This window comes from Camelus bactrianus, chromosome 19 (genome assembly GCF_048773025.1).
Source record: "Camelus bactrianus isolate YW-2024 breed Bactrian camel chromosome 19, ASM4877302v1, whole genome shotgun sequence".
In the NCBI taxonomy this organism is placed as follows: Eukaryota; Metazoa; Chordata; class Mammalia; order Artiodactyla; family Camelidae; genus Camelus; species Camelus bactrianus.
Window position 1 is genome coordinate 12170219 of NC_133557.1, and position 26329 is coordinate 12196547.

Genomic DNA, 26329 nt, shown 5'->3' on the forward strand with positions numbered 1-26329 from the left:
CCTATGTAACCAAATAGTATGTGTTAACACTTTGAAGAAAATTAACAATTTGAAAATGTCATCTATTATTCATATTCATATTTTCCCAGTTGTCACCAAAAGTTTTTTTGTCCCCAGATCTAGGATCTAATCAAGGGTCACACATTTTGTTGTTTTGCCTCTTTAGCGTCTTGATCTTGAACAGTCCTCTTGCCTTTTTAGATTTTCAAGTTTAATTTTTTTCAACATCCAGGCCAGTTGACTTGTATAGTGTCATGTATTTTGGTTATAATTATTTCCTTACTATTAGATTCAAGTTAAACATTTTTGGGGCAAGAATACTAGTCTAGGTCATATTCTGTACTGTTTTTTTTTTTTTTTCCCCTTCATTGTATCAGGAGACACAGTAATGGCAGGTTGTCATGCTAAATGGTGTTGGTAAGTTTATTTACTTGGTTAGTGTGATACTGTCAGCTTTCTATTATAATAGTATACATTTCCCTTTGTAATTAATAAAATGTGTGGTAGTACTCTGAGACCATATAAATCATAAATACCTGTTTTCTCATCTTTTATACATTGGTTTTACTATTTTATTAGTTATCTGTTGGTACATAGAAATTATCCCAAAATGTAGCTACTTAAAATAACAAAAACTTTTTGTTTTACATAGTTTCTGTGGGACAGAAATTCAAAAATGGCATACATAGCTGGATGGTTCTGACCCTGGGTCTCTTGAGGTCATAGTCAAGATATTGACTGAAGGCTACTGGGGCTGGAGGATCAGCCTCTAAGATGTCTTTCTTACTTGGCTGGCAGGTTGGTGCTGTCTGTTGACGGAAGCACTCATTTCTTTGCCACATAGATCTTTTTATAGGGCTGCTTAAGTCTCCTCACAAATTGGCACCCTGTTTCCCTGAGAACCAGTAAACCAAAAGAGCAAATGGCATTGCCTTTTTTTTTTTTAAATTGTGGTATAGTACAAATAACATTAAATTTATCATAGTAACCATTTTAAAGTGTACGTTTCAGTGGTATTAAGCACATTCATATCATTGTGCAGTCTTGACCATCATCCACCCCCAGAACACTTTTCATCTTGCAAAATTGAAATTCTGTACTCAATGAACAATAACTCCCCATTTCCTCCTCCCTGAGCCCTTGTTAACCACCATTCATTTAATTTCTGTGTCTAATTTTGACTACTCTTGGTACCTCATGTAAGTGGAATCATTTTTTTGTGGCTAGCTTATTTCACTTAGCATAATGTCCTCAAGGTTCATTTATGTTGTTGCGTGTGTCAGACTCTCCTTCCCTTCTGAGGCTGAATAATAACCTATTGTGTGTATATACCACATTTTACTTATTCATTCATTCAATAATAGACACTTGGGTTGCTTCCACATTTTAGCTATGATGAATTATGCTGCTATGAACATGGATGTACAAATAACTCTTCAACATCCTGCTTTCAGTTCTTTGGGGTATGTACCAAGAAGTGGTATTGCTGGATCATACGGTAATTCTATTTAAAATTTTTTTAGGAACTGCCATACTGTTTCCCATAGTAGCTGTACTGTTTTACATTCCTACCAACAATGTATAAGGGTTCCAGTTTCTCCATATCCTTGAGAACGTTTGTTATTTTCTGGAATTTCTCTTTGATAGTAGCCATCCTGATGGGTGTGAGGTAGCATCTCATTGTGGTTTTAATTTGCATAGAAGTGTTGAGTATCTTTTCATGTACTTACTGGCCTTTCTTCTTTGGAGAAATGTCTGTTCAAATCTTTTGTCCATTTTTGCATTGAGTTTTTTTTTTTCCTTGTTGAGTTTTAGGAGTTCTCTAAATATTTTGAATATTAATCCCTTGGATGAATGATTTGCAAACCTTATTTTGTAGATTGCCTTTTCACTCTGTTGATATTGTCCTTCGGACAGATTTTAAATTTTCATTGCTGAGATGTGGATCTAGATCTATCAGACTCCAAAGTCTGCAAACTTAATGTGTTATAATATTTCCTGGAATATAAGCTATAGAGTTGACAAGAAGAAGAAGTTCACTATTTCTGCTTTGGAGTTTAGGGAAGGCTACCAGATGAGATACTTAAACAGAACATTGAAGGATAAGAGAAGACCAGATGAATGGGAATTTGGGGAAGTAGCAGGGCAAAATTTGAACAGAAAAAACGATGAGTAAATCACAGAAGTGTTAAACAGATGTCATTTGGGGATATGATGAGTAAATTTTATGTGGTTGGACCATGGGGTGTGTATTGGAGAGTGGCATGTGAAATAAGAAAATAGGCAAGCCAGGATCAGGGAGGATCAGGGAGTATCATCAGAGGTGTAGAGAGTTCATCTCAAAAATCCTTTGACAACACTGTGGACAGATTGGGGTGCGAGGAGAAATACTGAAATGAGTGATAGTACAGGGAGAGCCAAATGAAAGCAGTAGTAATGGGAATAAAGAGGAGGATGTAAAAAAAAAGAAAGTCAGATTTTTCTCACCCAACTGTTTTATTCTATTCAACTGTTTTATTCTAATATCTCAAGAAATTTTTTGCCTCTTCATATTTCTCAGTGTTTAGCCATAATGGTAATGTATATAGGGTGTTATCAAGTTTTTTTAAATTTGATGGTTGCAGGTGTTAGTAAACTACAGCCCATGGGAGGAATCTGGCTCTCTGCCTGTTTTTATAAGTAAAGTTTTATTGGAACACAGTCTCATTAATTCATTTTATGTATTTTCTGTGACTGCTGTCACACTGCAATGACAGTTGTGCAGTTGTGAGAAAGATCATATGGCCCACAAGGTCTAAAATATATACTCTCTGGCCCTTTGCAAAAGAACTTTGCAGGGTATCAAATTTAAGACATTCTGTGATCTAAGAACTAAAGTGCATGTGATGGTGCTTACTTAGTACTATATGTTGGTCATTGTAAATTAGATGACATTGACCGCATGAGTCATTCATATTCTACCCATAATGTATTTGGAAATTCTGTTAATTAGCCTCTCCCAAATTATAAGTTTTCTTAGATAATGGAGGTTTAAGGTAAAGATATTTATGTAAAGAAAGAATGGAAAACTCAACTGTGTAGTCTGGTCTCATAGGAAAAACAGGACATGTTGCTAGTCAGTCCTCATAAGGACCAAAATGTAGTTTAAAGCTGCACAATTGTTTAAAATTATAGCATAGCCCTGGCAATCAAGTTAATTTGTCAGCCTGGTAGTACAGGTATTAGTTGATCCCAATTCCAATGCTCTGATAAAATGAAATCTATGTACAGAGCTTGCAATTTTAGGCTACTCAAGAGCTGACCAGATTGTTGTAGCCCATCTCCATAGTTTAGGCTGTTCCTGTTGGGAAGAGCTTTCATGCTAGTTAACTTTTCCCTAAATGTACTTTTTTAATGGCATCCTGTTTTTGTCTGATGAATGTAGGTAGTATCTTTTTGTCTCTCTCAGGAATGTTGATGTATTTTATAAAGTTTCTTTTGCTTTTCATGATAGAAGCTTTTCACAACTTTTTCATGTTTAAGGGTGGGAGACTTAAAATCAGACTGGGAGCTCTGAGTGTGCATGTAGGGAGGAGAGGACTATAGTGCTGTCAGGTGTACTGTTGGGACAAGTCTTCTTATGAAGTTACCCAGTCTCCTGCCTGGTTGGTTAAGTCTTGTCTACAGTGGGTTGGGAGCCTAGTGGGAAAAGAGGATGGGAATTTTGTCATTCAGTTTGCATATATTCCTTTAATTTTCCTGTTCTTGTTACTGTTCTTCAGCCTTCACCTGTGCCTGGCATTTCCCATTCCAGGCATACTCTATTTTCCCCTCTATAGAGGGGGAAAAACCCAAGCCTTGTGTTGTCAAATAGGGAATTTAGCAATCAGAATGCTTGGTAAGAAGCTTTCAGCCAATTCTGCTTCTGTGTCCCAACTTTACTTCCTACTTCCAGTGATTAATCACTTGGTACATTCTCTTGAGGCTGCTATAAGTAAACCATCTTGGTTCTTGGCTTTTCCCAATTACCAACAGGATAGGAGTCCACTTTCTTGAGTGTGCTATAGTTAGCATTGGTCCATCTGTTTGGAGCAAGTTACTTGGTTGTTATCTCTACTTCTGTTTTTCCTGACCTTCATTATTACTGCTTTTTTAATTTTTAAAATTCCTTCACCAGAGTTTAGGGAGAATTTGAAAGGGAATTCAGATACACTTGTGTACTCTATCATCTTTTTGTGAAAATTCATTCCCCACATACTTTATTTTCTTTTTTGGTTTTACTTTTTGCATTCTTTTGAAATCTTGCATATTAACTTCACAAAAATTAATCAATATCTTTGCCTTGCCCACTACAAGGATCTTGGAACAGTTAACTCCAGTTACCTTCATTCCTGACTTTAATGCTGTTATTCAGTATTTTATTTTTATTTTTAAATCCCCAAATTAGACATCATTATGTGTATTTTAGATTTACCTAATGTTACCCCTTTCTTAGTCACTTTTGTGTCTTTAGTTGCAGAACTTCCTTTGAGGATCATTCTCCTTATTCCTCAAGTACATTCTGTAGAAATTCTTCTAGTGATAGTCCATTGGTATTAAAATTATTTAGTCTAGAAAATTTTTTTCCCTAATTTTTTTGTTTTAAACAGTTTTATTGAGATGTATTTCACATACCATACAGTATACCCATTTAAAACATACAGTTCAGTAGCTTTTAGTATATTCAGAGTTGTGCATCCATCACCACAATCAATTTTAAACATCATTACCTACAAAAGAATCCTTGTGCCCCTTAGCTGTCACTCAATACCCCATCCACTCAGCCCTAACCCTAGCCCACCAGTGATTGACTTACCATCTCTATAGATTTGTCTACTCTGGACATTTCATGTAAGTGAAATCATACAGTATATGGTCCTTTGTGACTGGCTTCTTTCACTTAGCATAATACTTCAAGATTTATCCATGATATAGCATTTACTAGTGTTTTTTCATTGCTGAATAATATTCCATTGTATGACTATACCACATTTTATTTATCTGCTCATTAGTTGATGGACATTTGTGTTTCTATATTTGGCTGTTATGAATAATGCTACTGTGAACATTCATGTTCAAGTTTTTGTGTGGACATGTTTTCATTTCCCTTGGTTATATACCTAGGGGTATAATTGCTAGATCATATGGTAATTCAGTGTTTAACTTCCTGAGGAACCATAAAACTATATTCTGCTGCAGCTGCACCATTTTACATTTTTTACCAGCACTGTATGAGCGTTCTAGTTTCATCCTTGTCAACATTTGTTATCTGTTATTTTGATTATTGCCATCCTAGTAGGTGTAAAGTATTATTTCCTTATGGTTTTGATTTGCACGTCTCTGATGGCTAATGATGTTTAGCATCTTTTCATGTACTTATTGGCGATTTGCAATTATCTTATTTGGAGAAATGCCTGTTCAGTTCTTTTGCAGTTTTTCAGTTATTTGTCTTTTTGTGCTGAGTTGTAACAGTTCTTTATTCTAGATACTTTTATCAGATACATGATTTACAAAATTTTTCTTCCATTTTGTGGGTTGGCTTCTCTCTTGATGGTGTTTTTGGAAAACGAAAGTTTAAATTTTTGATTTTTATATCCAATTTATCATTTTTTTCCTTTTGTTGCTTTTAGTGTGATATCTAAGGAACTATCTAATGTGCAGGGTCACATAGAATTATACCTGTTTTCTTCTAAGAGATTTATAGTTTTAGCTCTTACATTTAGGTGTGTGATCTACTGTGATTTAACTTTTATCCATGGTTATGAGGTAGGGATCTCTTGCACATGAATATCTATTTGTTGAAATGTTTGTCTTAGTACGCCTGTCAAAAATCAGTTGGCCATAGATATTTGGATTTATTTCTGGGCTCAGTTCTATTTCATTAATCTATATATCTATGCTTATGCCAATACTATACTGTCTTGATTACTGTAGCTTTGCAGTAAGTTTTGAAATTGAGAAGTGTGAGTCCTCCAATTTTATTTTATTTTTTTCAAGATTGTTTTGACTATTCCTGGTCCTTTGTATTTCCATGTATTGACTTGTGAATGTCTATAGAATAGACAGTTGGGATTTTAATAGTGAATGTGTTTAATCTGTAGATCATTTTGGGGACTACTGCCATCTCAACGATGTTAAGTCTTCTAATCAACGAACATTGGATGTCTTTATATTCATCTAGGAGTTCAGTTTCGGATGTGTTCAGTTTGGAATGTCTTTTAGATACACAAGTGAAGTTGTTTACTTCAGGAGTGAAGTCGGAGATAGAAATATATAAAGTTGGGACTTGTTGGTATATAGATGATACTTAAAGTCGTAATAACACTGGATGATATCCTTGAGAAAATGAATATGGAGAGATGAGAGAGGAGGGAACTGAGAACTGAGCCCTTAGGACACTGCAATATTAAGAGAATGGAGAGAACAGAAGGAATCATCAAAGGAGACTGAGAAGGAACATTAGGTAGGTAGGACAGAAACCTAGAGAATGTCTTGGGAACTCAAAGGAAGAAAGTAAACCATGGAAAAAGGAATGATCAGCCATGTCAGATTTTGCTGACAGGGTAGGCAGGAGGAATACTAGAATTGAAAATTGAATTTAGCAATGTGAAGGCCACTGGTTATTATATGGCCTTCAGTGGAACATGGAAATGGCCTAGTTAGCACTATTTATATATTTTTTAAGTAGGAATTTTTGACGTTTATAGTGCCTTCTTTGCCATTTTCAGGTTTGCCGTACTGTTTGTGGTATGTCTGACAGTGGATCACAGCTTGGTTCAATGGGTAGCCTGACCATGAAATCACAACTTCAGATTACTGGTAAGTCTTAAAAAGATTATTGCTTTACTTTTTTTACCCCCTAATATTAAAAAAAAAAATCCTAAGAAAGTCTTTAGTGGCTGTTACATATCAGGTGCTGAATTAATATTTGCTGAATGAATGAACATAATGTTTAGGTATGTAAAAATTACACTTTTTATTTCAAAATATTCTTGCATATATTATACAGGATTTGGGGTTTGTTTTTTTTTTCATTAAACATGCTTGGACAATTGCTATTGTATTTTGTTTTGTTTTGGATTTTATTAACAGCTTTGTTGAGAGGTAATTCACATACCATACAGTTTACCCTTTTAGAGGTCAGTGGTTGTTAGTATATTCTCAGAGTTGTGCAACCATCACCACAGTCAATTTTAGAACATTTTTACCACTCCAGAAAGAAAGCCCTGCTCCATGTTCCCCAAACACCCTCAGCCTTAGCTAACCATTAATTTACTTTCTGTCTCTGTAGCTTTGCCTATTCTGGATGTCTCATATAAATAGAATCATAAAATGAGTGGCCTTTTGTCTTTGACTTTTTTCTCTTATCATAATATTGTTCTCAACATTCATCTATGTTTTAGCATGTGTTAGTATATAACTTCTTTTTATTGCCAAATAATATGCCATGTCTGGACGTAACTTTATCCATTTATCTGTTGATGGATGTTCAGGTTGCTTCCACTTTTTTGGCTATTAGGAATAGTGCTGTGAACATTTGTATACAAGCTTTTGTGAAGGTGTATGTTTTCAGTTTTCTTGTGTATATACCTAGGAGTAGAATCACTGGGTCATATAATATCCACATTTAACATTGTGAAGAATTCCAAATTATTTTTAAAAGCATCCGCACCATTTTATATTACCATCAGCCATGTGTAAGGGTTACAGTTTCTCCACATCTTTGCAGTGCTTTTCTTTTTGATTAGAGACATCCTAATGGATGTGAAGTGGTATCTCATGGGTTTGATTTGCATTTCTCTTATGGTTAGTGATGTTAAGCATCTTTTCTTGTGCTTAGTATCCATTTATGTATCTTTTTTTGGAGAAATGTCTGTTTTAAATTTTGGGGGTTACTGTTGTTACTTACCTAAACTAATATCTCTGTCTTTGTTTCTTTCTCTAACTATGCTAACCAAGTATATCACTTTCAGATTAATGTTCTTAATATGCCACCTGCTCAGAAACCTTCAGTGTGTCTCCTTGATTATGGTGTAGAATTTCTTTAAACTAGGCTAAGACTTTTTACAGTCTTTCTCCTTATGGTCTCTCTAGGCTTTATATAGGAGCTATTTGCTCTAGCCAAGGTGAGGCACTGAATTTTTCTTCAGACATGTTTATGTGTCTATCACACAGTGAAACTTCAGTCTCTCTCATTTTAATTTAATGGCATTTATTGTCTATAGAGCAGTTACCCTCTGTATAGTATTTTTGTTTCTGCTATACCTGACTTAAATCTGACTCTGGATTTTTAATATTAGGCTACAAACTGTATCTTATTATTTTCCTCAAGAATCTAAAGGTGATTGCATTATACAAAGGAAACAGCTTCTTAGGATGACAGCGTCCTAGAGTTTATTTTGGGGAATTCTTTCACTAACTCTAATCTCTTTCCTTAGCCATGTCTGATTCTCAACAAAAGATTAATATTTCTTGGCTAAAGCCAGGTTCTAATTGTTTCTCCCTTCCCCGTCCTCACGGTACCCTGGGGTAAGCTTATTTACACTGGGCCACGCTTCTTAAGACTTGTGTTTTTTGGTGCAGCTTAATGTTGAAACCTTTGATTGGAACAATCTTTTAAACTTCTTTAATTCTTTAAACTTCTCAGCTTACATAAGTACTATACATGATTTTATTTTTAAAAACTCAGTAAAATAAAATGAGAAGTGCTTATTTATCATCTCAGTCCTCAGAGATAAATACTGTTACATTGTTTTAGATGTAGATTTAGGTTTATATTCTTTTAGACTTTTTCTCTGCATAAACTGACTGTCTTATTTGTTATCATTGTTATCACAGTAAGAAAAACATTTAACAAATGCCTGAGTACACCCCAAGAAAACATTCTTAGCCATTTTAGAGCTTTTAATCTTGGGTCTAAAAATTCTGAGAATGTATAACGATAGGGCAAAACCATTTGAATAAAAAGAAACACCATGAATTATGGATAAAAGTTATATATTTAACAAATATATCGTTAAATATGAGACAAATGGAGAGCATCAGATAATAAATTAGTAAAGTGCCACATTGAATAGGATCAAGTATCCTTCATAATTTATTGTTTTTTTAAAAAATTTTTTTGGGGGTGGTAATTAGATTTATTTGTTTTTAAAAGAGGTACTGGGGATTGAACCCAGGACTTTGTGCATGCTAAACATGTGCTCTACCACTGAGCTATACTCTCCCCCCATAATTTATTATTTACTTCTTTGCTTTTGATGCCAGAAACCTCAGAACTAATTTATTTTGTGCAAATCTCCTTAATTGACATTTTTTTTTATTCTGTGTTAATGGGTCAGCTATAATATTTGTTTTTTTTGTAAGGTGCTTCAACATCTTCTAGAATCAAGGACGGCATAAATATACAAGTGTAAAGTATAAATGCCAGGGTATATGGTAATGGTGAGAAGAAATAATGACTGGTCTGGAAAGAGAGATCAGCATTTGAATAGAGTTGCTGTGAAAGGAGGTGGTATTTGAAGCATTGCTACTACTTAACAGTAGAAAGGTAGAAAAGAATCAGGAGCAAATATCAAAGAGCAAGAGGCTTAAAGGAAGGAAATGTACAAGGCTTTCCTTGATGTTCCTAAAAGCCACTGCTGCAGATCCAGGAGCTATGAGAATTAATGGCAGTGGGTCATCTCCTTCAGGTGTGTCAGGGATACAAATTAAAAAAAATTTTTTTTTCCCAAGGGAGATGGAAAGTAGTAAGAGTTTTTAACAGAGAGCAATGAGTTGGATTTATGTTTTAGAAAATTGATGTAAAAAACTGATAGAATTTAGTGTCAAAACTTAAAATCCTATTCTATGTTTCTGCTCAAATTGATATTTTTTTAACTATGTATACATGCATACATACATTATTTGTTTATAGTATATATTTGCTGATTGTTTTCCCTTACGAAGTTGAGAGCAAGTAGAAAATCTCCTTCAGAGAAATGGCAGCTATTATAAGTTGTAGAAAAACAGAGTTTTAAAAAATTAATTCATAGTGTTATTGATAAGTGAATTGTTCAGAGAACTTGGGTATGTTTTAATTTCACTTAATTCTTTATAGGGACATGAAAGGAAAGGCAGCCTCACTTTTCCTTTTCAGCATTTACATAAATAAAGTATACCTAAGAGTTCTTATCATGAGGAAAAAATTTTTTTTCTAATTAATTTTTTATCTATATGAGATAGATGATGAATGTTCACTTAACTTGACTATGGTAATCATTTCATGATATATGTAAGTCAAATTGTAATGCTATACACCTTAAGCTTAAAAAAAAAAAAGTACAGCCCCAGTGCATTAGTAACACTTTCTGTAATTTGATTCTAACTAATTTATGGAAGTAACCTGAATAGCCATTTCGCTATTTCAGTTTGAATTGGATTAGAAAGATTGTCTTTTGTGCCGTTCTTTCATAGATCAAGGTAATTGATTGAGGCAGCCCCTTTGAGAACCTCTGTTGGCATTTAAACGATCTCTTAACGCTTTTATTGGGTATTGAATATGTCTGTATTGATCCTTGTGTTGGACAGTAGCTTTCCTCTATAATTTAACAAATAAATGCAAAAATCTTAGCACAAAATCATAAATATTTAACTCAAATGTTTTGACAAGTGTGCCATTAAAGCTTTTACAGCTAAGCTCTTGTGGTCATCTAGCCCTCCACCCTCAGTTTTAATCAACAAATCTATACAGACTAGTGACTCCAATCTTAGGGTAGTTAATGTTGTTGAATTTTAGTCCTGGTTCCTGATCGTTAGTCCTGATCATTAATAGTTGTGTAACCTTGTGCATGTCACTAATATCTTTGATCCTCAGTTTCCTTATCTGTAAACTGAGGATATTAACACCTTTGTCACGTGGTTGTTGAAAGAACAGTGTATGAGTTGAAAAACTTCAAAACAGTATATAAGTGCACAGTAATTATTCTTCTAATTCCTTATTTCTTTCTCCCTCTAGGATTTCTCATATCTAATTTAATATCTTAATAGCAGTCTAAGCTTAAATCTTTTATAAGGTTGGTTGCTTATTTTACATTGTCTTCTTTCTTAACATTATCATTCTGATCTTCTTAAAATGTAAAAGGGGCCAGAATGAATGGCAAGAATGATACTGTTTTGTGAAAGATCATTAGTGTTTAACAGTAAAAATTTAATTTATGACTAGAATGCAGGTGTTAACACTGTTATCAAGAAGCTAATTGGTGGATCACATATTTAAAATTTTCTTTGCCTCTTTGTCCTTGCCTTTTACATCTCCATCCATTATCAAATTGTGTTGATTTTTAATCTTGCATTTCCTGGATCATCTATTCTTTATCTCTAATTCCACGGCCTGGGTCCTTTACCTTGGACATAAGTCTGTTTTCTTACATCCTTCCCTGTCTTTAGCCATTTCCTGTTTAATTATGTTCTATACATAACTTAAGCTATTATACTGAATTTATCTGTGTTTTGATGCCTGCTGTATGCTAGCATTATACTTCTGTGGGCAAAATAAATACTTTGGTATTTCCTGGAAATTTATTAGTCTCAGTCTTTATTTAAAACTCATCATTTGAGGAAGAGAAACCATCTTATTTTAGTTATTACTAATTAGAATTAAATATTACTGCATTTCCCCAAATTTACTAGAACACCATATATTTAGCTTCCAATGCTCAGAGACCAGAAGGGTTCTTCATACTTAAAGTTTAAAGTCAAGAGTTTATATCCGGTTCTGCCCAGTGAAGACATAGTTCTGCCACAGGGGCTTCACATGGCCTCTCAAGACTTGTGACCACAGAGGTAGCCCTTGCCTCACTAGTTTTATCTCTTTTCAGTTCATTGTTCTGCTAATTTACTGGTCTCAGCACCCTTATTTGTTTTCCCTTGTTCACTATAGCTTCCTGGTTCTCAAAATAAGTTGGATAAGCTAAAGATTCACTTTTACTTAATTTTTAAATTATCAAAGTTTTTTTTTGTGTTGGACAGGTAGGATGAAGAATTGAAATCAGATCAAAGCATTTACTTTAAGAACAGAAGGATCAGATAGATATGCAGTAGATTGTATGTGTATGTGTGTAAGTAACTATAAAGCTGGACAACTTGTTTTCTACCATGACTGATCATTTGGTTCAACAAAAGTATTAAATGTCTCTCAGGTTTAAATCACTGAGTGCAATAGCAAGTTACAAAGACAGGTTATAACCTTGCCATGAAGGGAATTACAGGGTGAGTTAAACAGGTAAAAACTAACAAACTTACTAAGACAGAATAAAAAGCTGTAGGAAACATACATAAATATGAAAATGCTGTGGAAGCAGAGAGGCAAGAACAATTTAACTTCTTATGTTTAAAGAAGTACTCAATCAAAGAGAAGGGGACATTTGTCTCTCAAGAAGTAGGATTTTATTGGGTGACAAGGAAGAAGGATCAGTATGGTGGAGGGGGTAGTACATATGAGGCCTGAAATTACATGTCCCTTGTGAAGGACAGCAAACAGCTACGGGTGTTTAGAATACCAGGGGCCTGGTGGGATTTGATCTAGGAAGAGTCTGTGAAGGTATATAGTAAACAATGTAAAATGCCCCAGGAGGGTTTAAACTTCATTTTGCAGGCATTAGAGAATCATTGAAAAGTATTGACATGATGGTATCTGTTCTAGGAAGATAATTTCTAGAAGCTGTGAGAGGTTGGATTGGAGAAGTTAAAATAAAAACAGACAATTACAGGCTTCTTGGAGAGTAGCCTAGGCTTCTTGAAGTAGCCCAGGTGACAGATAATAATGACATTTTTCTAATTCCTTTTCTTCCAGTTTGTCATTTTTACTTTTTTTACTCTTTTAAAAAAAATTCAAGTATGATTGATTTACAGTATTTCAGGTATACAGCAAAGTGATTCAGTTATACATATGTATATACATACATATATAAATATGTATTCTTTTTCAGTTTCTTTTCAATTATAGACTATTACAGGATATTATAGTTCCCTGTACTACATAGTAGGTCCTTGTTTATCTGTTTTTATATATAGTAGTATGTATCTGTTAATCCCAAATTTCAAATTTATCCCTTCTCACCTTTCCTCTTTACTAAGTTTATTTTCTGTGTCTGTGAGTCTTTTTCTCTTTTGTAACTGAGTTCATTTGTATCATTTTTTTTTTTTAGATTCCACATAAAAGTGATATTCTATGATACTTGTCTTTCTCTGTCTCATTTAGTGTGATAAGCTCTAGGTCCATCCATGTTGCTGCATATGGCATTTCATTCTTTTTATGGCTGAGTAATATTCCACTGTATTTATACACCACATCTTCTTTATTCATTCATCTGTCACTGGACATTTAGATTGCTTCCATATCTTGGTTATTGTAAATAGTGCTGCTCTGAACATTGGGATGCGTGTGTCTTTTCGAGTTAGAGTTTCCTCTGGATGTATCCCCAGGAGGGGTATTGCTGGATCATGTGGTAGTTCTTTTAATCTTTTAATTTACTGTGGGGATTTAGGTTTTAGGAAGCAGTACATTGATATATTTTATAGTATTGAGACTATAATGAAAGTTTTATGTGATCTGAACTTTGAGGTTTTTAATTATTTTGGGTTTTTTTGGGGGGGGAATAAGTTTGTTTGTTTGTTTCTTTCTTTCTTTCTTTAAAGGAGGTACTGGGGATTGAACCTAGAACATCAGGCATGCTAGGTGTGTGCTCTACCACTGAGCTATACCCTCCCCCTCTGAACTTTGAGATTTGAACCCTTAAGTAATTTCTCTTGCCCAGGCTTTGCAGTGACCTTTGGACAGACTTTTAAATTCTGTTGAGCTTGTTTTTTCATGTGTAAAATTAAGATGATAATACCTGTGTCACAGAATAATCTTGAGTATTGAAATGACTGTATTTAAGTGCCAGACTCAGTAAACACTAACAATTCGTGTTAGTTTCCCTTACTCCTTTTATTTCCCCATTTAAAGTTTCCTAAAATGGCTCTCATGTGGTTGGGTGGGATTATGTGACAAACTAGCTTTCAAAAGTTTGCATCCCAAAAAGAGCCACTGAGGGCAGATCATTTCCTTCCTGTCAGATCTGCATTGTTCTTGGTTCTAGGTTTAATCAATTTTAGAGGACCATAAGAGCCCCTGAGATAAAATGAGCTTATGCATAATTGTGTGGGCTATTTCACCTTTTCTCAGACCAGAAATGTGTTAAAAATAGGAATTGTCTATTTTTCTGTGATAGTCTTGTGATTAAATTAGGCTTTGTGTTAAGCGCTAGGGCTTTATGGTGCATACTAATCAAGAGATAGCTCTGGTCCCCACTTGAATGTTTTCTTTTCTGAAAAAGACATCTTACTTAGTGCTTCCACTTAAGACTTCTCACAAATATCTCAAATTTTATACATTTATTATAATACACTTGATTTCCTGCCTTTGCTGCCCTCCTCAAACTTGTTATTTCCTAGATCTTTTCCATTTTATTAAATGATACCACCTTCCATTCAGTTATTCACTCCAGAAACCTGGGAGTTATCCTTTCTGCTGCTTTTCCCCAACTGATTCATCCATGCAGTCTAATCCTGTTGGTTGTCTTTTTCCCTCCCCATATCCATGTTCACCACCCTAGTCTAAATCATTGTCATCTCTTAATTAGATGGCTCTAGTAGTCTCTCAAGCACTAGTGGACAGAAGTATTTGATGTACATGAAGTTGAGAGATTCAGGACCGCCACCTGGGACTGTGCCAGCTGGGTGCCTAGACTATCTATGCGTTGGACTGTATATTGAGTTTCTTTGGTAGCTGCTATATAAACTTACCTAGCAACTCACAAAGGCCCCTTAGTCTTGAAGGGTACTGGCATTCTCTGAACTTTGCTGCTGGAGTAGATATCCAGGTGGTAGAATATTTCCTTGGTTGTGATCATCTCATTCATAGGGAAGCAATGAGTTGTCACCTGTGGCAACCATGGGGTGCTCTACTAGATTCAAGTCTACTTACTGCACCTTCCACACGGGGCTTGGACAAGGTTGTTTTATGGCAAAGGTGACTGCCTCAAGGGTGAAGGCTAAGGATGTAAGAAGGTCTTGCTAAGATAATGAGATACATGAGATGGTAAAAATAATCTGTATCTCTCTTCCTTAAGTGGCTTTTCAGTATGCTTAGAATGAAGTCCAAATTCCTTATCTTGGCTTAACAAAGCTAAATTTGATCTCACCTCATTTACCATTTTCCCTTCTTTGCTGTGCCTTTCCTCAGGTATACCAAGCTTTTGTACCTCTGTCTGGCATTTCCCTTCTTTCTACCTTCCATCTTCACATGGCTGGCTCCTTGTCATTTAGATGGTTGCTTAAAAGTACTTCTTTAGATTTCTTTAGTACCAAGTCATATTCTGTCACATTAGGCTATTTTTCATCACAAGGACTTGCCTCTAATTGTTCTATCCACAGTTTAGAGCAATATCTGAGACACCATAGACATTCTGATATGTATTGACTAAGTTTGTCAGTGCACTTTTAAATTGACCTCAGAGTTCTGAGACTACTGATGCTGACAGTGGGGTGGTCTACTGATGGGAATTGGGTGGCTGGTGTGGGCAAGTCTCATTTTTTCGTAGGTTGGGAAGAAATACAAAAGTAATACATGAATAGAATTAGTATTTTAGGGCAAACTGCTTATCTGAAATAAAAAAAAAAGTTCTGCTTAAAAACATTAAAATAATAAAAATAATAATGTTCTGTTTAACCTTTATGAAATTAAATTGAAAGATGAACTAACATCTCAAATATTGAAATCCCCCTCCCCCCCTTTTTTTAACTTAGTCATTTCAGCAAAACTTAAAGAAAATAAAAAGAATTGGTTTGGACCAAGTCCGTATGTGGAAGTCACTGTAGATGGACAGTCAAAGAAGACAGAAAAATGCAACAATACGAACAGTCCCAAATGGAAGCAGCCTCTTACAGTGTAGGTTTGAAAGTATTTTCTACAGTATATTTTGTACAGTAGGTGAGCAGAAATGCTACTTTAAAAAAGTTTTTCACGTATTTTCTTTGTTCTTCTTATCTCTCTCATCTTTTTTTGTTTTTTCTTTTTCCCTTAAGACTACTTCCTCCAGTCCCCTTTCTCTTTAGTTCTTTGCTTTTCCAGCCTCTCCTTTTCTTTGCATTTTCCTATTTAGTTGATAATAGTATCACTGTTGCCAGTGAACAACAGCTGGGAGAGCTGGTCGTCATGAGCCTAGAAAGATTCTTGGCAGCTCTTTCCTTAGGGTTGAAATAGAGGGCTATGAGTAGCTCACTTTTTCTATGGCTTGCAGTAGTACACATACACACACACACACACACACACACACACACACACACACACACACACACATGAATATATATTTATATAAATTGAAGTACAGTTGAATTACCTCACTTTAATTTTTAAATTCGCACAAGTTCATTCTAATGCTCCTTATCTGTATTTATTTCAACATTGTTTCTTAGACTTTGTTTTTAATTAGTGGCCCATTAGAGATTTAATCTATATTAAGCAATATGTGAGTAACATTTTTTAAAAAAACAAATAAAATCTTCAGAAGGTTACAGCCTCCATAATGACTAGAGAAGTTCAGAATAATAGACTACTCATTTATTTTCTATCAACTGCTATCTGTGCTCACTAAATATGTACTAGGGATCTTAAGCTGATAACAACATGAACTCCTTAGTGGTTTAAAAGTTCAGAAAAAAAAATTTTCCTTGCTGCCCTATATTATTCTGCTATTCTTAATTTAAAAAAAAATTTTAATTGAAATATAGTTGATTTACAGTGTTGTATTTATTTTTGTTGCACAGCATCAGTACTGCTGCTCTTAAGCCAAGGCATTTGGGGGAACACATAGCTCAAGTTCTTCCAGTTGAGAAAGTAGTTGTGATTATGATGAAGACTTTTGCTTTTATTGCTGATCCATGCATGAAGTTGCCCCTAATGTTCAGCCACAAGTGAAGACTGTGCAAACATGTAGCATGTAGATTTTTTTTATAAGATGACAGAATATAGGTAATATTGATTGTACAGTAAACTATAAGGGGTGCAGTGAAAACCTTAATTGTAATTTATTTAGGATTACATTGTGATACTTAATGTAAATAATCTTTTTTTCATCTTTTTTCACAGTATTGTTACCCCTGTGAGTAAATTACATTTTCGTGTGTGGAGTCACCAGACACTGAAATCTGATGTTTTGTTGGGAACTGCTGCATTAGATATCTATGAAACATTAAAGTCAAACAATATGAAATGTATGTATGTAAAAATAATAGAAAGTATGCTCAGGTTTTGTTTTTCTGTAAGAAATTCATAGGCTAAATGTGGGGAATGACTATATTCACTATTTGTTTTTAAGATTTTCTTTGTTAGACTATTAATAGGGAGATGAATCTTGACCCGTTTAACGCATTCTCAGTAACCATGATTTGGCCATTCATTTTTGGAGCCAATATTTTGAATATTTATTTAGTAAATAGATACTTATTGAAGTGCTGTATATTCAATTATGGAAAACTAAAAAATATAGAGCAGAAATAAAGGAAAAATCTCACTACAGAGACACAGATATGGTTAATATTTTGACAGGTTTCCTTTTCAGATGATGATGATGATTGCTGAGGGAGGCAGGTAATTAGGCTTATTTATTTGTATATTTCTTAATGAAGGTACTGGGGAATGAACCCAAGACCTTGTGCATGCTAAGCACATACTCTACCACTGAACCATACCCTCCCCCCCCAAATGATTATTTTTTTAAATTTCTCATTTTAGATGGTTGTGGTTTTATTTATATGTGTATATCTCTTTATATATATCTGTGTATACTGAAGATACATAAAAACTTGAAACATGCTTATTTTAATGTCATGATTTCAAAACATTTTTTAAGCCCTTGATTATCTAAAAATACTTCTAAGAATTTTATTTCTCACTTAGGATTTATGAGATAAAATTCATTCTTAAATTATATGTTTTCACTCAGTATAATTCAGGCATGTATTTGTTTTTGTTTTTGTTTTTGTTTTGCTAGGGGAAGGTAATTAGGTTTGTTTATTTATTTATTCTTAGAGGAGGTGCTAAGCATGCACTCTACCACTTGAGCTATACCCTCCCCTGCCAAGCATATATTTTTGAGTGGTCTTAAATGTCCTGCTGGCTCATTTTATATAAAGAGGGAATGAATATAATAAATAAGATGATTGAGCTATTCAGTATTTTACACTGTGGATATTAAACATTAGCAAATTTTGCTCTATTTTTAAAATATTTTGGCATTAAAAGGTCTGAAACCTTGGGTGAAGTTTATTAAAACAAATTGTATACATAAAAATGTAAATTTTTTCTGACATTGTTTTTAACAGTTAAGATGACTTAAAGGAAAAAAAGTGACCGTTTTCTGTAATTTTATTCTCTTCCAGTTGAGGAAGTAGTTGTGACTTTACAGCTGGTAGGTGACAAAGAACCAACAGAGACAATAGGAGATTTGTCGATTTGTCTTGATGGGCTGCAGTTAGATTCAGAAGTTGTTACTAACGGTGAAACTACGTGTTCACAAAGTAAGTAATCACTTCTTGAATAGGAATTTTTAATGATTCTTCTTACATTAGTCACTGTAGTATGTTGTAGCTACTGCTATTCTTTTTCACGTTAAAGAAATTATTTCTTTTTAAGAAGAGAGATTGATCATTTTAAAATTTCCTTTTAGTGCATTGTTTCTATGAAGAAAACATTTTTCCTTAAGTTGAAAAGCTAGCCAAATAAAGGCAGAATATAGCTGGCCCTATGAGTGATGAATTGATATATATGAAGTATTCATTTGGTAAGCCAACAATAACAGTTAATATGGTATATTTAGTGCCACATCTCTTACAGTGCCAGTGGCAAACATAGTTTATTTTCTGTAGCAGTGTCTGAGTTTAAATTTGATTCAGAATTCTTTTAAATACTGTACCAGACAAACCAGTACAAGCTGGAATCCATTTGCCAGTCCTCTTCCATTCTTGTAGGCTACATTTATTGAGATGTTTTTGAACTAAATAATGACAGAACCAATTTACTATATGCATGCTGGTATATTTTATAATTTACTAGTGTTTGTTAAAGGGAATAAATATGATTAAAAGAAGTTTGATGGCACCTGAATTAGTGCCTGCACAGCTAGCATACTTAATAAAACTACTTCTCAGTGGATTACCTTTAGATATTTCCATACCTTTCTAATGTGCTACTAAGTGTATTTTCACTTGAAATGTAGATTTTAGAGGTAAGACAAAGAGTGGATTAATGGTTTCCTTGTTAGTCTGACAAGGTCTTTTTATTTAGAAATTGCATTCTGAAACATTTTGCAGCTGTCAGATGCTGCCATACTTCTGTTTCTACTTTGGAAGACTTCGTACTTCCTCTTTAACTCATAACCTTTTTTTGATAGCAGGTCCTTTAAGGTAGTCCTAGTGTGTTTTCTAGGTTGGTTCTTTGGGGTTAATGAGGATGGGAGAGAAATTTCTGAAATGGTCATACTGCTTCAGTATTGACACATTCATTTTAATTGACTGCTATTCACAAGAATGCTGTAATGGTTATATTGGTTACATTTTTCTATAAATTGGAATTCTGGAAGATAATAAAAGTTAAATTACATTGTTAAACTGCTCTAAAACCTCAGTATTTGTAGCTTCCGAAGTTTTTTCCCTATAAATTGAAACTACTGCTAATGCAGAATATTTAATAATTAGTAAAGCATATTAGTCTTCATATATCAGAGTAGACTCTAAGCTGCATATTTATACTTATAACGTTACAGTTTATTTTCTACGTAAGTGGACTTTTCCACTCAAGTAGGAAAATAATTGACAGAATTTAACCTAATTCCTTGAAGTAAAGAGAAGTTTTAACTGGGAAGTTGTGGTGGATTTTAGGGTTGGAGTTACCAGATAAAAAAGCTACTGTTCTTTGAATGTTTACCAGGTGCCAGGCACTATGTTAGTGTGTTTACATATATACTAATTTGACCATCACAGTTTTGTAAGTCATTACCTGCATTTTGTGTATAAAGAAAAGTGAGACTCTGAGAGCTTAAGTAGTATGTCCAGTATCACACCAACCAGTATGATGCAGAGTCAAGACTGAAACACAAATATTTGTTACTTCCTTTTCTTTCCAGTATGCTTTTGGTTTCACACTTGAAAACTTAGGAACTTTAAATCAAATCGTGAATTGTTGTAAGTAAGCAGACAAAACCCAGTTAGTTAAGCCCACAAGCACCTGCGGTGGAAACTGTACTTTTGTTGTTTTTTGATTGGTTTCATTTCTGTAACTTTAAGAAATGAGAATTAGAGCATAGCATTAAAGTTGAATTTCTAGCACCTGTGCATTGTTTGGTTGGTTGCCTTTGTATTCTGCTATTTTTCTAATGTTGCAGGTTTTTGGATTCCTTTTTGTGTGCATATTCAGTCAGACTTTTTGTGGAAGAACACATAGGATGATTCTTATAAGAAGTCTGCTCTTTCAGACTTTAACTTTTTGGTTAATTTAAAACAATGTTTATGAAAGGAAATATGTCTGAATTTTGGTCAGACATATTTAAAAGTCACCAAATAATAGCTTGCTTTATATTTAGATGTACTGTGAAGATTGGATTTTCCTGATGAGACAGCATTATCTCTTTTGGTACTTACAAATTTTCATTGTTTTTGGTGGATAAATTTTCTTAAAATATCAGTTATATAAATAAACCTTTTTCAAGTGATACAAATATCACTCAGCATGTTTGTTCTTCCCACTTCTTCAAGCTTTAAAAATTAGAGAGCTTTACATTCCCATTCTACCACCCCTACTGCTATCCTTACTCAAGGAACAAATTTAGTATTCCAGCTGAGTCTGAGAGTTGTAACATTTTCTTTGATACTTTCCTGTTTTTCTGTTTAGGAGGTAACAATACAGTTTGTCTTGGTGTTTTCCTTTTCTTAAGTACAACTGTTAATCTTCTTTTTTGAGTCTTTGGAAAGAAGCAGCCTTTATTTAATTTGCTAATTAGGTAGACTTGTAGCTCTCAGACCTCACTTTACTCAACAAATTGGGTGTGGGGCAGTTGTTCATTTCTGCACAGACTTCCCATTCATCTATTTTTACTTCTTGGGTGGGTGGTGGTGGAGGATGGTTAGTTTAACACCTGTCTTCCCAAATATGACATTTGACAAACACTGAAAAGTATCATCGTCAGAGACATTCGTTTTCCTTAAGAGGAATAAAAGTCTCTTTACTTTTAAATTCATAATTATAAAGTAGAAACATACTATTGTAAAGATCTTCATTCTTTACCGAGTATGCCCTGGACTTAATTTGGGGATAGTTTTTGAAAACTACTTTTTAAAACTCATTTTCTGTCTAAATTTTGTTGATGTTAAAGGTGCTTCACAGAATGATGATGGCTCCAGACCCAAGGATGAAACAAGGTAAGAGTTCACCTGTTAACCTATTACGTACCACAGAATGCAGAAACAAGGGAAGATAAATAAAAATTCATTTTAGGCAAAACTTAAAGTTCAGATTGATATAAGAATAAATGAGGGTCCAAAAAAAAAAAAAAAAAGAGAGCTCAAGGTAAGAAAGGAAATGTTTATGGAAGATTCAAGATTCTTAGCTTATCTGACTGCAGTTCTCTGGAGTAGGATGGAGATACCCAAATGCTAATACTTCAGTTTTTTTAGGAAAGCTGGGCTATAAATTTTGGATATATGTGAAGGTCACTACTAGGTGTGGTATATTCTGGGCTTTCATTAAGAAGGGGCAGAGATTTGTACCAGCTGTTTGCTCTTAGCCTAGATTCAGGATTTTCATGTGTCTGTCTCCCTTCAGGTTTAGTGCCTAAAAAGTGATGAGTGCCTTGAGTTTTGTTAACTCACTTAGCAAACTTTAAGTGTTTACTGATTGTCCTGGAAACTGGTAATGGGAGATAAAATTAGGTAAAGAGGTGATCCTAGTTTAAAGCAGTAAGTGACATGTCTTTAATAGTTCCAAAATCCCATTGGATTCTTTGTTTTTTTCCAAACTGGTTAAACAGTGGGTAGGGAGAGCATGAACCATGGAAGGAATAGTCAGAGGAGGAGAAGAACCAGAAAAGCAGTGTCACAGAACAAAAGGAAAAGTACCTAGAAGGATGGAGTGTTATAGTGTCAGATGCTGCAGAGGAGGTTAGGTGGAGCAAACAGAACAAAATGTTTGATAGTTGTTGAAGCTGAGTTGATAGGCACATAGGAGTTTGTTGTAATAGCTGATCTACTTTGGTGCTATATGAAAAACTTACTAAGATTTTTGGGAAAATCAAAGTTTATAAAGCTGTTGTGTTTTACCTAATAGAGATCTATCTGTGACAAAGAATTATCTCCTATACTACTCTCACAAGAAGTAGAATATTAAAGAGTAGTTAATTTCTTGCCCAGAGAAAACTACTTTTATTTCTCACCGATTAAACAGCAATAGAAAAGGTTTTAAAAGTCAATAACCATCTCTGTAGACTGGAAGACAACTTATACCTCTTGTGCTTTTTATTTATTTATTTATTTTTTTGAGGGGGAGGTAATTGAATTTGTTTTTGGAGTAGGTACTGGGGATTGAACCCAGGACCTTGTTCATGCTAAACATGGGCTCTACCACTTAAGCTATACCCTCCCTCGTAGGTTTTTTGAATTCATGAAATTTCCCCCATAAAGATGTTTTAATATTTCAGTTTGCTTTGGTCACATAACTCCTCTTTTGCATAATAACCCCATATTTTTGCATTAATAAGTGAGAATGTGATAGAATTTTATAGTTCATTGAAAGGTTCTATTATGCCACTCTGTTGCTTCTTTTTTTGAAAATCTTTCTTGTAATACTTTATGAAACCACCTCTAGACAGTTATAAACTTCTTACAAAGGCATTGCTAGAGCCCTAGCTTCATGCAATTCATTTAATCAATGCTTTACATTTTCCCAAGTGAATCACTGTCACAAATAATCTGAGGAACAGTGTCTTCTAGGTTTCTGAGACTGCCAGACTAATCTTTCAGCATGTCTTTTGTGTTAAACTTAAATTCCTTTGTATTAGCCTTTTCCAGAGAGCATACCTCTGAGATGGTGGGTTTGAAAAGCATTTTGTAAACTATTAAATGCTATTTAAATGTTACTACACAACAATCATGACTGTGACTGGCTTTTCCCCTTTGGTTTTGTTTGTAGACTTCATAACTACAAGACTAAAAGGCAGGGCAACATATATCCAGTGAGCAAGCCCCCCCACCCCCCAATAATTTAAGAAGTTTACTAAATAGCTTTAGGTTCTTTCACCTTTTTGTTCTAATTCATGCACTGTGTATCTTAAACGTAGTCCTTTTGGTCCCCTTTCCCCCCATAGCATGTCTGGATGTTTTATATTTCTCAGTGTTGTCTTCCTGTCACTTTTATGAGTTACCAAGATGATTGGTGCCTGGTGTTTTTGTTAATTTTGTTGTTGGATGTACCTTCTTGACTGTTAATCTTTGATTTGTGTATTTTCTATGACTATTGTATTAGTATCTTGGTTCTCCAGGGTGCTTTATCCTATCCACAAACATCTGAGCTTATGTGTAGATCAGATATATATGTATGGTGAGAAAAGCAGAGGTTTATAAGACTAAAGCAAAGAACAAAGCCATAGAAGTACCTAATTCATAGCTAGTTGTATATTGGTGATAAGTTCACATTGACAATTCTGTATAGTATATAGTTTTCCTTATTGGTTTTCCAAATCCACTTCAGGTTTTAACTTAACACCCACTTATTAAAGGAACTAAAATAAACCACAAGTGCTATTTTAGTATCACTGTGTTTCTCAAACTTTAGTGTATATTAGAATGACATGGGAACTTGTTCAACCATGAATGCTGAGTCTCATCTCCAGTTCCCAAATAGTTAGGTGTAGGGCCCAACATTTTTCACAGGTTTCTAGGTGATGCTGATAGACAGGGTCCTACACTTTGAGAACCACTACTTGTTAGACATACAGGTATTTCTTAGAATACAACAAACTATTATGGGAAATCTTTCCAGTTATAAACGAAGTCTATTTCTTGAAAATCCAGGATCGCGCAATTTGCCAGGAATGTCACTCCATCTTAATCTCATCCTTTTTTGCTTCAGAGGTAGTTTGAATCTTGTTTCTTTTTTGAACTGCTTTTTTTAAAATTAGAAAATGATACATGATTGTTTTTTAAAATGTGAAACAGTGTATAAAATGTATAAAAGCTTCATGGAAGTAATGGCCTTTGACCTAAGACCATAAACCAAGTTATAATGGATGTACATGTCTTGAAGGAATTGTAGGGAATTCTCAGTGGAAAAAAGAAAAACAGTCATGGAGGTGGGGAAGAACGCAGAGTGTTTCATTGAAAATCTTCAGTCACAATGTTTGGCTGAAAGTAGAGTAATTGAAAGTGGGAAATGGCAGGTGGTGAATTTGAGAGTAGAATCAATCAATATTTGTCTTTTATGATGTGTCAGGCAGTATGATGAACATGTTTCCTGTTATTTCAGTTAATCTTTAAATATTTTTATGAAGTGGGCAGGTATCGTTTTTATAGGTGATGAGAAAACAGGCTCAGAAAGGGAAAGGAACTTGCCTGAGTTAACAGTGTAAGTGGCACAGTTGAACCTGGAACTGCCTTACCTTCAGAGCCTGAGCTTATAATTACTGTTTCACTGCTACCTAAAGTGAAATGCTGGTCCCCCTACCATGTAAGTAAGTACTTATCCAACTCAATGAATGTTATTTTTAATATTACAGAGGTTGAGGCCAGATGGAGATTTTGGTTTGTAAGTATAGGCTTATAGAATCATTTTCTATGGAGAGAACTGTCTTTTAAAATACTTGAAGAAGGCATTGATATGATCAAAACTCTGTAAGAAAAATTATTTAACAGTTGTATATAGTTTGGATTATATGGTGGTGGTGAAGGTTGGAAGACCTATGTGGAAACTTGTTACAGTAATCCACTGAGAAAGTTGGAGCAGTGGTGGTAGGCGAATAGAGAGAATGTGGAAGTGAAATCAGTGGGACTAGGCATTGAGTGTCAAGAGGCACAGAAGAGAAGTCAAACTGCCTCAGAAGATAGCAGGGTCACCCATAGAACTAGAACATAGGAGGAAGAATGGCTTTAGGACTGGAAAGTTATTCTAGATCTCCTGCATTTAGTTGATAATTTGGTGCCAGAGAAATGAGAACCAGGCAAAGGTTAGAGATTCTGATTTGGAATTATTTTAGAGATGATCTTTGAAATCAATGGAATTTGAGACCCCAGGGGGAAATTTGTGGAGAATGAAAGGGAAGACAAGAACAGAACCTATATTTATGAAAAGGACAGGGACAAACCGAAGAAGGGATGTTTAGAAGTGGGAGTGCAAAATTAGAAAAGCAGTTTCACAGAAATTAAGAGAAAAGTGTTTTTAGAAGATGAGGGGTTTAATTTTCAATACTGCAGAAGAGAATGAGGTCTTAGACTAATCAAGTCAGGGAAAACTGGCTGTATGGAAAATGAAATATCAGGTTAGAGCTTTAGCTCATCCCCAAATCAGAGTAGACTCCAGATTGAGTTTTAAAATTGATTTTTAAAAATGAAACTATGAAACATTTAGAAGAAAATATTTCTGAATACATTTAATTATGTAGAAATATAAAACTCTTATATATTCAAAAACACAGAATTAAAAGCCAATGACAAATATTTAACCAATATGAAAGATGATAAACTATTACCTTTAGATTGTAAAAAGCTCTTACAAATAAGGACAAAACTTTTTTTTTTAAAAAAACTACAAATGATAGGCAAATATACAGTGTATAGAACAGGAAAGTCAGATGGCCTATAAATGAAGTATTGTTGAACATTAACATTTTTTTTTAATGGAGGCACTGGTACTGGGGATTGACCCCAGGACCTCATGCATGCTAAGCATTCTCTCTACCACTGAGCTATACCCCACCCCTAACATTAATGTTTTGATTTACCAAATTGGCAGAGATTTTAAATATATAAATACTTTATGGTGAAATGGACATTTTCATATCTAGCTGATGAGAGAATAGGTCAGTTATTACCTTTAAAAATATTTGTAAAAAATTAGCAATCAGTATTTTAGTCTTCAAAATATTTGCATACTTAAACCAAGCTATTCTATTTTGGAAATCTATCTGAAGGAAATTAAAAAAATGCCACCCCCCCTAAAAAAAGTTTAAATTATGATATATCCATATGA

The 26329-nt window shown here is 34.3% G+C and overlaps 1 protein-coding gene across 5 annotated transcripts in view; it reads left to right on the forward strand.

Annotated features, from left to right (window-relative positions):
- ITCH (itchy E3 ubiquitin protein ligase) overlaps positions 1–26329 on the forward strand; it is a 93407-nt gene that overhangs the window by 16981 nt on the left and 50097 nt on the right. For 4 of the 5 annotated variants that reach the window (XM_010960836.3, XM_010960838.3, XM_010960837.3 and 1 more), the window contains 5 exons: positions 6747–6837; positions 15847–15988; positions 17189–17313; positions 18481–18618; positions 21468–21513. In XM_010960836.3, coding sequence (XP_010959138.2) covers positions 6768–6837; positions 15847–15988; positions 17189–17313; positions 18481–18618; positions 21468–21513 — 521 coding nt within the window. In that variant the 5' untranslated portion in view covers positions 6747–6767. Of the gene's footprint in view, positions 1–6746; positions 6838–15846; positions 15989–17188; positions 17314–18480; positions 18619–21467; positions 21514–26329 lie in introns of those variants that run through there. The other variant, XM_045521024.2, reaches the window with a different exon arrangement.